This window comes from Eschrichtius robustus, chromosome 10 (assembly GCF_028021215.1).
Source record: "Eschrichtius robustus isolate mEscRob2 chromosome 10, mEscRob2.pri, whole genome shotgun sequence".
In the NCBI taxonomy this organism is placed as follows: Eukaryota; Metazoa; Chordata; class Mammalia; order Artiodactyla; family Eschrichtiidae; genus Eschrichtius; species Eschrichtius robustus.
The window spans coordinates 224439-241150 of record NC_090833.1 but is presented as its reverse complement, the minus strand read 5'-3'; the positions used below and the strand labels follow the sequence as shown (position 1 = coordinate 241150).

The 16712-nt window shown below is 56.5% G+C and overlaps 1 protein-coding gene across 5 annotated transcripts in view; it reads left to right on the top strand.

Annotated features, from left to right (window-relative positions):
* EHMT1 (euchromatic histone lysine methyltransferase 1) overlaps positions 1 to 15857 on the top strand; it is a 153142-nt gene extending 137285 nt beyond the window's left edge. For 3 of the 5 annotated variants that reach the window (XM_068552302.1, XM_068552306.1, XM_068552307.1), the window contains exons 20-27: positions 428 to 595; positions 709 to 853; positions 1205 to 1282; positions 2256 to 2371; positions 3492 to 3578; positions 4015 to 4093; positions 14397 to 14572; positions 14673 to 15857. In XM_068552302.1, coding sequence (XP_068408403.1) covers positions 428 to 595; positions 709 to 853; positions 1205 to 1282; positions 2256 to 2371; positions 3492 to 3578; positions 4015 to 4093; positions 14397 to 14572; positions 14673 to 14847 — 1024 coding nt within the window. In that variant the 3' untranslated portion in view covers positions 14848 to 15857. The remainder of the gene's footprint in view (positions 1 to 427; positions 596 to 708; positions 854 to 1204; positions 1283 to 2255; positions 2372 to 3491; positions 3579 to 4014; positions 4094 to 14396; positions 14573 to 14672) is intronic. The other 2 variants (XM_068552305.1, XM_068552303.1) reach the window with 1 other exon arrangement.
* Positions 15858 to 16712: the final 855 nt, after the last annotated feature.

Below are 16712 nucleotides of genomic sequence, written 5' to 3'. Positions count from 1 at the left end.
GTGGGGCCCTCGCCCTCTCAGATTGGGACCTTGGGGGCACAGGGCTCTGGCACACCATCTGGCCCTGACTGGGTAAGGCCTCGGATTGCCTGCTGGGCGTTGACCGAGCACATGGCCGGCTGGGCACTGCTGCCCTTTTCATCCTGAGGGTGCCTTTGAATGGAAAAGCCAGGAAAAATCAAATACCATCCCTAGTTATTTACATGCTCTTCCCTTCAAGGGAAAAGAGGACTTTTGACAGTAAACGGGGGAGAAGAGTAATGATGTCTGTCCTTGGTGAGCGGAAGCACCGGCCGGTGGGCTGGTTCATCTGAAAGCGGACGCTGCTTCCTCCTGACTTTTACTGACCGTTGTCACCGTGCGAATCTCACCCTTGTATCTTTTGACTTGAGATCTGAATGTTCTGTGGACTTGCGTTTCCCTCCAGCCTCTTCCTATCCCGGGACTCCGACGTCACACTGAAGAACAAGGAGGGGGAGACGCCCCTGCAGTGCGCCAGCCTCAACTCGCAGGTGTGGAGCGCCCTGCAGATGAGCCAGGCGCTGCGCGACGCGGCCCCCGACAGGCCCGCCCTGGTGGAGAAGACAGTGAGCAGGTGAGGCGCGCAAGACCAGGGCCCGCCTCCGGGCAGGGTTGGGGGTCGGAACGGAAGCCTCTCTGGGCTGGGCCAGGGCTCACCGGGAAAGCTGGCGCCCCTTCCTGCGGCAGAGACATCGCTCGGGGCTATGAGCGGATCCCCATCCCGTGTGTCAACGGTGTGGACGGCGAGCCGTGCCCCAGCAACTATAAGTACGTGTCTCAGAACTGTGTGACGTCGCCCATGAGCATCGACAGGAACATCACCCACCTGCAGGTCAGCGCTGGGGGGGGGCCCTGCTGTGGGAGGCTGCGTCTGCGGCCCCCAGAGCAGCCTGGGCAACGGGGAGGGGTGCCCTCAGGGCCGCAGTGGCTCTGCCCCGGCCTTCCCCGTCCTGGGGCTGCGCCCGCCCGGTGTCTGAGCCTCCTCTCCTCCTTTGGGTCCCTCCCCAGCCCCTCCTGCGAGCCCCCGAGGCCTCGTGCCTGAGCGTTCTCTCCACACCCTCCTTCCTGAGGGGCAGCACGCCCCCGGTGTCCTCAAGAGTCAGGACTTTGAGGACTGTCACTGGAGTTGTGAACAGCACTGGGGGGCGGGGCGGGGCCCCATCTGACGCGCCCCTCCCCCCAGTACTGCGTGTGCATCGACGACTGCTCCTCCAGCAACTGCATGTGCGGCCAGCTGAGCATGCGCTGCTGGTACGACAAGGTGAGCCCGCGGTGGGGGGGGGGGGCCTGGCTGGGGAGGAGCGACAGAGGCCGGGGCGGGGGCGGGACCAGGCCGGGTACTGGGGGCGGAGCCCGCGCTCTCTGTGGGCCCTGGGCGTGGCCAGAGGGAACTGACGGGGCGGCAGAGGTGGCCATCCCTGAGCCTGGCCTGGAGGTAGCTGAGGAGCCGAGGAGAGAAGGGCTCCCAAGGCCGGTGTCTGAGACGAGAGCCCTACCTGGCTTTGGTTTGGGGAGTTCAGAGGTCATTGTGGGGGGAGGAGCCAGGGTGTCCTGGGGTGGAGAGGGCACACAGGCCCGGCGTGGAGGCCGCTGGCACGGAGTCAACGTTACAGCAAAGGGGGTGTCAGGGTGTTGTCCAAACAAGAGGCTCAGGTGTCGTGGGCAGGACTGGCGGGGCTCAGGTCTCCTGGTGTTTCCTGCGAAGCCTGGCCGTGCTGAGAGGGGCCAAGTTCTTAACCTCTCAGAGCAGCCACTGGAGCTGCCAGGGCCTCGGACTCGGCTGCACAGCCTGGGCGCAGCCCAGCTGCTCTGCTGCGTCCCAGGTGTCGGACAGAAAAGCGGTGGCAGGTCCCTCCGGAGCTGGGGGTTTGCAGAGTGGCGGGTAGTGCTGGCAGGTGGTCCAGGCTGGAGGCTGCAGAGCAGGAGTCCAGGGCCCCGCGAGCTGGCGGCCTCAGGGAGGCTGAGGGAGGGTGACGGGGAGGGGGAGGTCGACTGGGGCAGAGAGGCTGGCCGCAGTCAGGGACCAGGGAGGGCTGTCCCAGAGGTTTCCAAAAGCCATGGAGATTCCTGGCCAGAGGCTTCCCGTGGCCTTGGACAAAGCGTGAGCGTGTGGCCTTACCCTGTCCTCCCAGGTGTAGAGTTTGGCCAGAAACCATGCTTTCTGGGGCGGTGTTTTGATTTGAGGAGGCATGTTGGTGTCAGTTATTTAGCCCTCGCTGCGCGTCTGTCCGCAGGACGGCCGGCTCCTGCCCGAGTTCAACATGGCGGAGCCGCCCCTGCTCTTCGAGTGCAACCACGCCTGCTCCTGCTGGAGGACCTGCCGGAACCGCGTCGTGCAAAACGGCCTCAGGTGAGGTGCCGCGGGCTGGCGCCAGGGTCTCCGTGGTAAAGTTTGAAAGCAGTCAAGTCCCTTGGGCAGCTCTCTAGTTTCACGTGTGTGTCCACAAACGGGAGCAACGTGTGTTTAGCGTACGTGTGTTTGCACGTGGAGGTGGCTTCCTCGGAGCTCTTGACCTCTGCTGATGTTAGAGGTTGACGTAAAGAGCGGAAGCCTTCCATGTTTCCTACCCGCTCAGACTTGGGTTCAGGTCAGACGGCCCGAAGGCAAGAGGCAGGCTTGCCAAGAGCTGCCTGGTCCAAGCTCACGAGGTCCTGATCTGGTGTGAACGCTCGTGTGGTTCCCTCATGCCCACGTCCTCCTGAGTCTCATGTAAAACATGTTGCCCCTTGGTACTCGGGCACTTGGTTCACTGACCACCCAGAGCCAGACCCTGGGGTTCTGGTCATGAACCTTCCCTCCGTGAACATGCTCGAGAGTTGGAAAATCAAAGGTTATGAGGGAAGATTTGTATCCTATGTAGGTTTAGCTGAACATGAACGTTATGGTGTTTTCGGGTCTATTAATATCAGTAACCTTACAGCAGTTGTGACCAGCCCATACTTCTGTGGCCTGGCGTGTGGTAGAAAGTCCTTGGGGGTGAGGACAGACACGCCACTGGACACACAAATGGCTGGCGGGATGCCCTAGCTCTCGGGGCCTGGGAGGGGCCCCGCAGCTGCCCCCCGGGGCCAGCTCAGCCCTGTGGTTGGCACGCTGCCCGAGCTCACCTGCATTGCAGCCTGGGGCCAGCGGGCCTGCTCATAACCCCTTTGGTCCTCATCACATGCTGGAGATGAGGACACTGAGACACAGGGAGGGCCGGGGGCCGTGTTCCACGCGCTGACCCTCAGGCCGGTTTCTGAGGTTCCCCTGCCTCCTGAGGATGTGAAAGACGCTGTGAGTGGCGCCTTGGTGCAGGGAGGGGGGTTGGGGGTGGGGTAACTCTAGGAGTCACTGCTGCATTGCATACGAAGTTCTAACGCATCTCCAGACATGAAAATTGTATTTTCTGTGTTGTTTACTCCTGTCACTCGTGTGGTAACATGAGTGCGGTGGAACGTGGCCGTGAGTGGCTGATCCTGTTTTCCAGGACGAGGCTGCAGCTCTATCGGACGCAGAACATGGGCTGGGGCGTGCGGTCCCTGCAGGACATCCCACTGGGCACCTTTGTTTGCGAGTAAGTGGGGGCCCGGTCGGCCCCGGGCTGCTGCTGTCACAGGGGAGGGTGCAGCCGTCGGGGAGGGACTAGGAGTGCACACCGGCCAGTGTGGGGCCCCCAGGCTCACCGGGGAGGGGCTGCCTGGGCCAGGCTGTGCATTCACGCTGCGGGCAGCCCCCGCCCACCTCTGCGTTTCTGCCTGAGCTTTCTCACCAGCTCATAGCTTATTTCAGAAGATCCGTCAGCACTTCGTGACGTGTAGGGGATGACCATTTTGGATCCCTGGTCAGATAGAGGGTTTCTGTGTCATCATTTTCTGGGACCCGGATGAAGTCCCTGTTCAGTCACAGGCAGAATTCTCAGTCATGTGGGCTCCGTCAGGGCCCCTGTGCCCCGCGTCTGGGTCCTGGGTGACATGTGCCTGTCACGTTTTCGTCTGCCTCCGCCCCCGCAGGTATGTCGGGGAGCTCATCTCTGACTCGGAAGCTGACGTGCGTGAGGACGATTCTTACCTCTTTGACCTTGACAACAAGGTAATGCGTCCTGAGGGGTTGGGCGTAGAGCTGATGGGACTGTGCCGCGTGGAGGGGCCTGCTGGCGGGGCCCGGGCTGGTAAGGAGGCTCGCCCGCCAGACTGGCGCTGGGTCCCCGATCCCAGAGGTCCTGAGCTTTCCCAGCGAGCCTCGCGTGAGAGTGTGGGACCTCGGACACGTCCCTCCAGCCTCTGAGCCCCACCTTCCTTCTCAGCGGGGGTGAGGGCCGCCAAGAGGCTCGGGGGCCGTGTGCACGGGGGCGAGCCTTCGTGTGGAGTGAGGGTCACACTTGTGAACAGGGTGGGTGCGTCTCTCTGTGACCCCGGAGCCCTCCCAGGTGCGGGTAGAAGAGCTGGACCCTGGCTTCGTCCGCTCCGGGCCCTGGTTTCCAGGGCAGTTTCTGAGCCATCGCAGGCTGCCCTCTGCCTTGTCCTGGCTCCCAGGGTTGCTCCTTAATTCATAAATTGCTGACTTCAGAACTTCTGAGAACTCGCCGTCGCTGCCAGTGGGAGGGAGTTCAGGTGGAGGCGGGGAAGCAAGTACTCTGTCCCCCCGCAGCAGCCGCGAGACCCCTGAACAGCCACCTGTAGGTCGGGTGAAGCCAGGCACTCACCTTCCCGCGCCTGCCACTCTTGGCTGTGTCTTCAGGGCGCCCTGCTCGTCGCCTGACCCCGCCCTGCCCCTGCAGCCACACCCTAAGGGGTCAGCATCTGTGAGACAGGCGTCTGGAAGAGGAACCTGTGTTCCTGGAGGTTGCAGCCTGGGGCGCGGCTCTAGCCCAGGGCCGTGGGGCCAGGCCTTCCCCAGGCACCGCGGCCACCCGCCCGGCCTTCGCGTTTGTGTTTGTGTGTGTGTGTGTGTGTGTGTGTGTGTGTGTGTGAGTTGCTGCAGCTGGGCCGGGTTTCCTGCCCACCTGCGTCTGCTGAGCAGTTTGCCTCTTCCTGGTTTGCAGCAGTTCTTGCCGCGTTCTGGATCAGTGCTCTTTCCTGACGTTTGACTTGCAGATATCTTCTCTCTGTGGCTTGTTTACTTCCTGACGATGCCTTTTAATGAACAGAAGTTCTTATTTTTATTATCCTCCAACTTTGCAGTCTTTTTATGTATACGGGTGGGTTTCTGTAATGTCCAAGATAAGTTTTTCTTAAAACCCAGGTCACAAGGATACACATTTATATTATTTCCCAGAAGTTATATTTTGCTTTTTTGCTGAAGGGGGTCAAGCTTTATTTTTCCCCTGTATTGACATCTGTGTGACCGAGCACCATTTGTTGAAAAGATTGTCCTCTCCCCACCCTCAGCAGTGCAGATTTTGTCATACATCAGGTGTCCGCGAGAGCTTGGATTGGCCTCTGTCTGCTGACTGCCTTGGGCAGCCTGTTCTGTATTAATTATCCTAGTTTGCCTCCCCTTACCTTGGGGTTCTTGGGAGTGTTTGCTCTTCTGGGTCTCTCGAAGTTTCCCTGTAAGTTTTAAAATCAGCTTGACAAGTTCCACAAAACTCCTGTAGGGAGTTGATTGCATAGCATTGAACCTGTGAGCCAGATTAGATCATGGCATCGAACATGTAAACCTCATTAGGGATCATAATATTGACCCGTGAACCAGGTTAGGGTCATAGCATTGAACCTGTGAACCCAGTTACGGTCAGAGGATTGACCCGTGAATCAGGTTAGGGTCAGAGCATTGACCTGTGAACCCGGTTAAGGCCACAGCACTGACCTGTGAACCAGGTTAGGGTCAGAGCATTGACCTGTGGACCCAGTTAGGGTCAGAGCTTTGAACCTGTGAATCCATTTAGGGTCAGAGCACTGACCTGTGAACCGGGTTAGGGTCAGAGCACTGACCTGTGAATCTGGTTAGGGCCGTAGCGTTGATCTGTGATGGTTCGCTGGGCCCTCCGCTCCTTCCTGTTGGGAGTGGTGACCCAGATAGCCGTGCGGGGCTGTGTGCTGGCCTGTGGGTGGACCTGCTGGTTCTGGCTTTTACGGCCAGGAGTGCACCTGCTGTGGATTTTCAGACTTGACTTCTGTGGATGTGAGTCTTTGTTTCTCTCGGTAAATTCTTGGGGGTGGAATTACTGCCGTCTGGTGAGTGTCCACTTACTGACTTTAGAAGAAACGGCAAACAGTTTCCGGAGGGCTTGTTCCCCCACACGCTCGCCAGCAGGGAAGGGCAGCTCAGACACTAATTCTGATGCCCCGTGATGGCGCGTCTTTTTTTTTTTTTTTTTTTTTTTAAATAATTTTTATTGGAGTGTAGTTGCTTTACCATGTTGTGTTTCTGCTGTACAGCAAAGTGAATCAGCTATACATATACATATATCCCCTTTTTTTTGGATTTCCTTCCCATTTAGGTCACCACAGAGCATTGAGTAGAGCTCCCTGTGCTATGCAGTAGGTTCTCATTAGTTATCTATTTTATACATAGTAGTGTATATATGTCAGTCCCAATCTCCCAATTCATCCCACCCTCCCTTCCCCCCCTTGGGGTCCATGTGTTCGTTCTCTACATCTGTGTTTCTATTTCTACTTTGCAAGTAAGTTCATCTGTACCATTTTTCTAGATTCCACATATAAGCAGTATTATATGATATTTGTTTTTCTGACTGACTTCACTCTGTATGAGTCCTTAGGTCCATCCACATCTCTGCAAATGGCACTTTCGTTCCTTCTTATGGCTGAGTAATATTCCACTGTATGTACCACGTCTTCATTATGTGGCAGCGTCTTTTCACGGCTTAGTGGCTTCCTTACATCATCGTTTGTGGAGAAGTTTTAAAAATTTGTTGCGGGTTGTTCCGTCAGGCCGCTTGTCGTAAGAGCTCTTCACGAGCCCTGAATGGTACCCTTTGTCCAGCGTGTGTTGTGAGTATTTCCCTCCTGCCTTTCCTTCCTCTTCACAGAACAGAAAACGTTTTTAATTGTTTAGTGCTTTATGTGTCCTAAGAAATCTTTGCCGCGAGGTTGTGAAGATTTTCTCCTTTCTCTAGAATTTTTATATTTTAGCAAAATTACATTTAGATCTATGATCTGTTTCAAGAACTTTTGTGTATGGTTTGTTTTTTTCACTTCACATGTTTTTTTTGGTGAGGTCACTTAACGTTCTGTTCTCTTAGCAGATTTCGGCTGTACAAAACAGCGTCATCAACTGTAGTCACCATGTTATACGTTTGATTCTCAGACCTTTTTCATTTTATAAATTTACTGTCTTCCTGTTTCCCCCACTCCTCACCCCCTGGCAACCACTGTTCTACTCGGTTTCCATGAGAGTTTGCCTTAAAAAAAAAAAAAGTAAGATGCCACATTAAGTGACACCATGCCGTCTTTGTCATTTGCTGGCTTATCTCACTTAGATGATGCCCTCGAGGTTCATCCATATTGTCCCAAATGGCAGGATTTCCTTTTTTTTTTTTTTTTTTTTTTTTTTAAGGCTGAACAGTATTCCACTGTATGTGTATGCCACATTTCTTATCCGTTAATGGACACTTGGTTATTTCCGTATCTTGGCTGTTGTGAGTAATGCTGCAGTGGACGTGGGGGAGCAAACATCTCTTCAAGGTTGTGGTTTTGTTTCCTTCGTAAACATCCTGGAGTGGGATTGCTGGATCGTACGGCAGTTCTATTTTCACCTTCTTGAGGAAGCTCCACACTGTTGTCCACAGTGGCCGCACCAATTTACCTTCCCCCCAGCACCACACGAGGGCTCCCTTTTCTCCACACCCTCGCCAGCGCTTCTTGTCTTTTTTGATGATGGTCATTCTGACAGGTGTGAGGTGATTAATCATGGTGGTTTCGATGTGCATTTCTCTGATGATTAGTGATGTTGAGCATCTTTTCATGTACCTGTTGGCCATCTGTGTGTCTTCTCTGGAAAGATGATTATTCAGTTCCTCTGCCCATTTTTTAAATTGGCTTTTTTTTTTTTTTTTTTTTTTTTTTTTGCTACTGAGTTGTGTGAGTTCTTTATATATTTTGGATAATAATCCCTTATCAGACACATGGTTTGCAAATATTTTCTCCCATTCGGTAGCTGCCTTTTTTTTTGCCGCACCTCTCGGCTTGCAGGATCTTAGTTCCCCGACCAGGGAGTGAACCTGGGCCTATGGCAGTGAAAGCGCTGAGTCCTAACCCGTGGACCAGGGAACACCTGGTACCTGCTTTTTCATTTTGTTGATGGTTTCCTTTGCTGTGCAGAAGCTTTTTAGTTCAATGTAGTCCCCTTGTTTATTTTTGCTTTTGCTGTCTTTGCTTTTGGTGTCAAATCCAAAAAATCATTCGAGACCAATATCAAAGGGCTTCCCACCTCTGTTTTCTTCTAGAAATCTTACGGTTTCAGGTCTCACGTTTTGCATTGATTTTTGTTTTTGGTGTAAGATAGGGGTCGAGGTTCCCTTTTTGTCCATGTGAATGTAAAGTCTCTACTTGCACCATTGAAAGTAGGTCTGTCTGGACTGTGTTTTGTTCCTTTGATTTATTTGCCAATCCGTAACCTACATCACTCTGTCCTGATCACAGGCACACCTCGGAGACGCTGCGGGTTCAGTTCCAGACCAGCAACATAGTGAATATTACAGTAGAGCGTATTACAGTACACACTTTTTTTTTTTTTTTTGGTCCCAGTGCATCTAAAAGTCATGTTTATACTATAGGCTATTAAGTGTGCAATAGCATTGTCTTAAAAAATAATGTAGATACCTTAATCAAAAGATACTTTATTGCTAAAAAATGCTAACCATCATCTGAGCCTTCAGCGGGTCATAGTAGTAATATCAAAGGTCACTGACCACAGATACCGTAACAAATACATTAGTACTGAAAACATTTAAAATACTACGAGAATTACCAGAATGTGACGGAGACAGGAAGTAAGCAGATACTGTTGGAAGAATGGAGCCTGCAGACCCACTGGACGCGGTGTCTGCAAAGTTCAGCAAACCAAGGTGCGCCGCTACGGCCGTGAAACTAAACCCTGAAACCAGGTCGCGTTGTGCTCAGACCCTGTTTCCTCCGAAAGCCGTTTCACCTTTTCTGTGTCTTTTGCGTTTCCCTGTAGATTCTGGAATCAGGGCATCAGTACAGGAAGCCGCGACCGGAGCCCTGCTGGGGTTGCCTCCCGTTTGTTGCTCAGTTTAGGGCGTCGGTGTCTGCACAGCGTTAGGTCTCCTCCTGGTCCCTGGTGTCACGTCCAGGTCTCCGCAGAGCTTGCGGGCTCTCAGGGTGTAGATCTTACACACGTTCCCTTAAGTTTATTCCCAAGTATCCCATGCTCTTATGCTTTCGTAAACAGTGCTGCTGTTTACTTCGTTTTCTAATTGTTGCTAGAATACGGAATTAGTTGGTTTTTTGTATATCGACCTTGCTAAATCCACTTATTAATTCCAGTAGCTTTTTTGACGATTCTCTAGGATTTTCTGTATACATAACTGTGTCATGTGTGAGTAAAGACAGCTCTACTTCTTCCTTGCCCGTCTAAGTCTGTGCTGAGAGCCTGGCTGGGGTCTCAGCAGTGGGAGGGGACATCCTTGCCTGTCTCTTTCAAGGGAAAAGCATTCATTCTTTGACCACTAAGTGTGATGTGAGCTGTGACCTTCTTGTAGATGCCCTCATAGAAGTGTTCTGGTGCTAATTTGTTTACTGAGGTCTAATTTATATGCAGGAAATTCACCCATTTATGTGTCCAGCTCTGTTGGTTTTGACAGGCGTCTCCTTGTTCCTGCCCCATCAGTGATCTCAGGGTCCTCTGCTCAGGGTCACCCAGGCCATCCAGGTGTGGTCCGGCTGCGTCTTTTCTGGACCTTGGACCTCGGAGTCCTCGGGCTCACATGCTGGTTGTCAGAACGCAGTTCTTGGCTGCAGGACTGAGGTCCAGCCGGGGCTCTGTCTGCTCCCAGGGGCCCCAAGCACACAGCCCCCTTCTTGAAGGCCGGCAGGAGAACCATGCACGGTGTGACGTGATCGCGGGAGTGGCTTTCGTGAGAAGCAAGTCACAGGTTGCGCAGGGGGTGGGGCTCTGTGAGCGAGCGAGGCGGGGGTCTTCTTCCAGCTCTGCACTGGGGCGCGCACCACTGCACCGAGATACGCAGACCAGCTCGGGGACAGCGGCCCCTCTGTCCCTGCCGTTTGCCTTTTCCGGAATGTCGTACGGGTGGATTCCCGCGGCACGTGGCCTCTGGGTCTGGCCCTCCCCCTGGTGGAGGGAACCTCTGGGGGCTCGTCTGCGGTGTCACGTGCTCGTGTTGGTTGGGCCATCACTGCTCCGTCGTGTGGATACCGCTCGGGCTGCTCCTCCATCCACTGCAGACGCACTTGGGCTGCTTCCAGGTGCTGGCGGTTAGCGCAGCTTTCGAGAGCATTCATGTCAGGCTTTGGGTGGATGTGTCCTCATCCCCTGGGGCCGCGTGGTGGTGACTGGCAGCTTCATGGGAGGCTCGGCCGTGTCCCGGGCACACGTGTCCCAGGCGTCTGGAGAGCGCTGGTGGGAGGGCAGGTCCAGTGCTGGCTGCTCCTTCGTGGTTGGGAGCAGAGCGTCCTGGTGTTGGACCATTTCAATGGTCTTGTAAATGGCGTTTTTACCCCGAATTTAGTTGCTTGATAAATAGAAATAGTTATTTTTTTCCAACTAGCTTTTAACTCTGTGACCTGTTAAACTCACTGACTAGATGTAGCATTTATTTGTGAGTTCTCTTCTCAGTGGACACGATCGTGTCATCAGCAGACGGTCCCCTCCCGGCCGGGCCGCTGTGCCTGCCTTGGTGGAGGAAGCTTCCAGAACCCAGGCTCCCACGGGTGCTGGTGCTCAGAGCTCTGTCCCTGGTCCACCAAGAGTGACCTGGGTTGACGTTAGGTTGTGTTCAGTGTTTTTCTGCAGCTGTTGAAATGCCCCTACAATCTCTCTTGTACTTATTGTAGTAACATGGTGGATAATCTGATTTTATGGGCCACTGTTGGGCCATCATTACTGGTCTGTAATCTCACGCCTGCTTAAACACGGGGCGTTTTGCCGCCAGTGGTCAGCCTGCACTGGCCCATAGGCTGGCCTGCGTGTGTCCGCAGAGCCTGCCCCCGACCATCTGGCACCGCTAGCATCTGTGCCCTGTGGGTCTGTGTCTAGTGTCTGGGGGTTTCCTGCTTATTTTCATTCTGTTTGCCCATTGCCCCTTGTTCCTGATTAGTTTTTGTTTGGGTTCCAAACTCTGTATTTGCAAACCTGCCTGAAGAAATGCATTGAGGCTTCGGAGCCCTCATCTGGAATCACTTGATCCATTTGTGGGAACGAGGGTGGTTCGGGGCTGAGCTGCAGCTGCCAGCCTCTCCGAGTCTAGCCCAGCCTCCCCTGCACCTCACCCTGGGGTGCAGCCCTCAGGGTCCCACCTGCAGCAAGGAAGGTTCGCAGGGCCCTAGACCCCCAGCCTCGTGCCCGCTGTGCAGCACAGCTAGAAACGCCAGCCGCTGAGCTCGACCCCCGTGGAGGAGCCTTCCCGGAGCATCCGCTCCTTCACGAGGCGTTTTCTTTGTTGCTTTTTCTGAAATGCTCTGTCAGGCTGTCTCGAGTCTCCGCAGACCCGGCAGCTTGCCTGACCGCAGGTCAGCGCCCTGATTCTCACCAACATCCTTTGACAGGCGGGGCACGTGCGGTCGCCGTCCGGGGAGGGGAGGAGGGGGCATCCTGGGTGCCCCGAGGGGGCCCCACGCAGGCCTCTCCACGCTCCCCGCTTACCTGTCTGGGAGGAGCTTTCTGTCTCCAGACTGCTCTGGCTGGTGCTTCTGTAGAAACACTGCAGACTCCAAGCCCATTTCTTAATTATCAGATTCTAAGACGTGGAGTTACCCTGTCTGATTGCCGTGCTTGTTTCTCAGCTTCTCCCCTGAGCAGCTCCTGGACCCCTGCCAGCCCCCGGCCCCCGTAGGGACATCCCTCCAGTGGCCACCCTCTCTCCTCCCATTGCTGCGGCCGCTGCCTCTGACCCCTGGCCTTTCCGTCTCTTCAGCCCCACACACCGGGCTGTGCCCCCGGGAGGGTCCTGGCGACCCGAGTGCCGCTGACTCTGGGCCCTCAGGCCCGGCGCCCAGCGGTGCGGGCCTCCTGCTTGCTCTGGTCCACTCCTCCTGGGCCTGAGCAGGTAGCCCTCTTCAGTCCTGCCCCATGGGTCGTTCATTCTGGGCATGGAAAAAGCCACGGATGCAGCACGTCCCCCGGCCGTTCCAGCTCAGGCCTGTGTGTCCCCGAGTGTGGGCGTGTCAGAGTGCCCATACCCACTGGGCCATCTGCCCATGCCTCGCTCCCCCACCCACCATTTGAGGCATCAGGGAACTTTCCGGCTCTGCCTTCCAGGTGTTTACTGGGTCTGATCACCTGTCCTCATGCTGCTGAGTCTGTCCCTCTCCTTGCTGTTCTGGAACCTTCCAGACACCTGCTCTGTCCCCATCTCCTCCCGCCTCAAGCCTCTGCTCGAGTCCCCTGGTTAACCCCGGGCGCCCTCCCGCCCTCAGCATCTCAGAGTCACGATGTGGGTGGCTCGTGTGGGCGTGGGGCTCCCTCCCCACAGTATTTTTGCCTCAGAACCAGGTGTGGGTGGTTTCTGGATCAGAGAAGCTTTAAAAAAGCAGCACATACATCTGAAAGGACACATCTTAAAGACCCGAGAAAGGCCGTTTGTCGCAGGAGGGACGCAGTGTTCTCGTAGAGGGGAATTCTTGGGACCAGGCCCAAGCGGTGCTCAGGTCTTCAGGATGGGTGGCGCCCACTCGGTGCAGGCGGGGGACCAAGGGCTCAGGACACACCTCGTGGGAAGTGTGGGCGGCGTGGCAGGGGCCCAGGGCCAGGGACCAGTGGGCAGAACCCCCACTTGTCCCCCAGGAAGCCTTGGTGTCCCTGGGGGGCCACCTGCGGGTCCTGCAGGCTCTGGGCGGGGTCTCCGCGAGGGACCCTTACAGGGGCTCCCCGTAGGGACCCAGGGGGGAAGGGGTGTCTGGGCCGCCTCGTGCCCCTGGGTGGTGGAGGCGGCGTCCGCAGGGCCCTTCGCTGCTTGGGGTCCAGCCCAGGACCTCCTTCCTTCGTCCCACGGGAACCTGCTTCTCACCCGCCCCTTTCTGCTGCTCCTTTAGTCTCTTGTTCAGCTTAGGAAAAAAGAAAAGAGAAAAAGTGAAAACATGTTTCACTTCCTCGAAGGATTTCTTACTCTTGCCTTTATGGATAAAGACACAGAAAAGGGGAGAAAATCAGTATAGTTGAGGCTCTTCCCTGGCCCCCTGGCCCCCTGGCCCCCTGGCCCCCTGGCCCCCGGCGTGAGGGTCAGACCGCAGTGGCCGATGGCATGGTGGCGCTCCGGGGGGTCTGCTTGCCGCTCACTCAGGGGTTCGGGTCTGGGTGGGGGTCCTCGCCGTGTGGCCCTTCTGACTTTGGGTCGATCTTGAGCTCTGGATCTTTCCAGAGAAAAACTCTGCTTTCTCAGGGCTCCGCTGGTTAGACCAGGCCCCTTTCTCACGGTCAAGTCAGCCCCTTCTGGCCTGTGTTGTTACCACGGCAGCAATGCCAGAGGCACGGTTGGGACCCCGGTCCCGGGGCTCCTCTCTGCCCTGAAGGGTCTGTGGTTTTCTGAGTCCCCTCGTGAGCGACCGGGCAGCTTCCCTCCCGCTGTCCCGCTGTCCCACTGCCCCTCAGCCCCTCAGACCCCAAGCAGCTCTGCCCCGCTGCCCCTCTGCCCCCTGCCCCTGTGACCCCCTGACTCTCCGCCCCCGTCCCTCTGCCCCCTGTCCCTCTGTCCTTCTGCCCCCCGTCCCTCTGCCCCCCTGTCCCTCTGTCCCTCTGTCCCCCGTCCCCGTGTCCCCCTGCCCCTCTGTCCCTCTACCCCTCTGCCTCCCGTCCCTCTGTCCCCTGTCTCTCTGCCTCCTGTCCCTCTGTCCTTCTGCCCCCCCGTCCCTCTGCCCCTCTGCTCCCCTGTCCCTCTGCCCCTCTGCCCAGTGCCCCCTGCGTCTCCCACTCCTGCTAGGTTGTACTCCTGCTCCTCCATCACCAGGTCCCTGGGGAGTTGTGCTGCCCGGTGGTCCTTACAGGACCATGTGGCCCCTTAGCCACCCCACGTGGTTCGCATAACACTGTCGTCCTCTGTCCTGGTGCTGACAACAGCATCAGAGCGTTGGATGGGACGGTGCCGGCCACATAGATTATCCACGTTTGCGCTCGTTTTCACCCCCCGAGTTGAAGCCCCAGGAGGGAGGGGGTGGGGAGAGGGTGGCGTCCGCTGCGTGGCAGTGGCGGTGCCCACGCCTGCCCTCCTGGGACGCTCAGCGCGTGTCTCCCCCAGGACGGAGAGCTGTACTGCATCGATGCGCGTTTCTATGGTAACGTCAGCCGCTTCATCAACCACCACTGCGAGCCCAACCTGGTGCCCGTGCGCGTCTTCATGTCCCACCAGGACCTGCGCTTCCCCAGGATCGCCTTCTTCAGCACCCGCCTGATCGAGGCCGGGGAGCAGCTGGGGTAGGTGCCCGCCAGGCGCACGCGCTACCTGCCCCGGACTGGACGGCTCGGGTGGGGCTAGGTGGGCCTGGACCCCCGCCCAGCTCTGCTCTCCCCGCAGGTTTGACTACGGGGAGCGCTTCTGGGACGTCAAAGGCAAGCTGTTCAGCTGCCGGTGTGGCTCCGCCAAGTGCCGGCACTCCAGCGCCGCCCTGGCCCAGCGGCAGGCCGACGCCCAGGCCGCCCAGGAGGACGGGCTGCCCGACACCAGCTCCTCCCCCGCCGACCCGCTATGAGAGCCGCGGCCCGGGCGCCCAAGCGGATGCCGTTCACGCTGCGGTTCGGGGGGGAAAAGGAGAAGCGCACACGACGACGTCTGAGGTCCCGGCCTGGTGCTGGCGGGGCCGGGCTGCTGCGCGGTGGGCGCTCTGGGACTCTGCACTGGTGTCGCCCGTGAGTTTCTGATGGTGATTTTGTCGTTTCCACGTTTCTCGTTTCCCCTCTGCTCTCCGTCGTTCCCGTCCCACCGCTGGGCCTGTGGGCAGTGTCCTGTCGACCCAGACCCCTCCGTGTGGCCCCGCCAAAGCCACCGTCACCCACCCGCGGCCCGAGGGGCTGGTGCCGGCTCCTGGGGCGGCGCAGACCCTGTCCCCACCGCTCCTGAGAGGTCAGGGCCGAGCCGCCGCTGACCTTGGAGAGAACGTGGGTTTGCTTTTTAAAGAAATCCTATATCTAGTCCTATATACCAGACCTCTAACGCGTTTCTTTTCGAGGAAGCGGTCTGGGGGTGCAGGAGGGCCACGGCCCACGGAGGACCCACACCTGCCCCGCGAGTGCCGTGAGGCCGGCACCTTCTGTTGATTTCTAAGCCACACGCTCTGATGATGAATAAACTGATTTATTTTCTACCATTATTGGACATTAGGACAAACAAAAAATAAAAAACACAAAACACAGACAACGGTGCTGATTCTGGTGTGGTTTCTACTCACCATGTGAAAATAAACTATCAACTGTATAAAGAGAACAAAGTGATTTTAGAATAAAATGCAGGAGAAAACTTTTTTTAAAATGTTAGTCTTGTAGTGTGAATAAATTTGCCATCACCTTTTGTGTGATGGCCTGCCAGGTCATATACTTTTTTTTGGCATATACTTTTTTAAATACTGTAATTAGTGCAGTAACAGTGGGTTTTTTTGTGCGACTCTTCTAAAACATTCATAATGCAGTCATGTTTATTTTTTCTGTTAAAATGTTTTTGACAGTTCTAAGAGCAGTCTTTTGGCTCAGACCATTTCTTGTTCTGTTTTCAATGAAATCAATAAAAAAAAAAAAAAAGAAGTACTTTAAATGAGGTTTCATCATGGTATCATGTTTCAACTGGTTTCTGCAAAACACCCGTGTTTCCCGTGGGGTGCGGTGCTCGTGGGGTCCCACACGGCCCCGGGGACCAGTGGGCAGGCCCAGCCCGGTGCCGAGCCTGAGAAGGTGGACCTGACACCCCCCGCTCATCCCTGCAGAGAGGACGCGGCCCGCCCCTCCCCAGGCAGGCTGTGCGTGCGTGTGCCTGTGCGTGTGCGTGGGGGGGCACGTCTGTGTGTGCCCAGCTCTCTCTGGAGGCTGGCGGAGGTCTGGAGTCAGATCTGTGTCTGGACGTGGTGAGGCTGGGCCCTCTCCTCCTGCCGGACTCCAGCCCCAAAACTCATCGGGAGCCTCCGAGCACAAGAAGCAGCTTGAATGCTCTATTTTTTATACACAGGCGTCATTCAGCTAGACATTTTCAGACATTTATCCAGAACCTGCATTTTGCAAACGGCGCAAACAGGGTGCCTTCCCTGTGGACGCGGATAAGGCCCGATGTGCGGAGCCAGGGGCCTGAGCTGTGACTGGTCCGCCCGAACAGCCCTTTCTTGCCGGAGGACTTGGGCTGGGTCCTCAGGGCTCGCTGCCTTTCTCTTCTGAGGGCAACAGGACCACAGGAGGGGCTGTGCTGGCGGGGAGGGCCCACCTGCAGCTGGTTTTCAGGCCCTGAGACCCGCCAGCCCTGTGTGCCTTCCCCCAGCCCAGCCCTCGGGCTCCAAGCCCAGGGGACTGCAGGGGACGAAGGTCCTTGTGTGTTGGCGGTCCGCCTGTTATGTGCTGGGCCAGTGTTGGTGTCCAA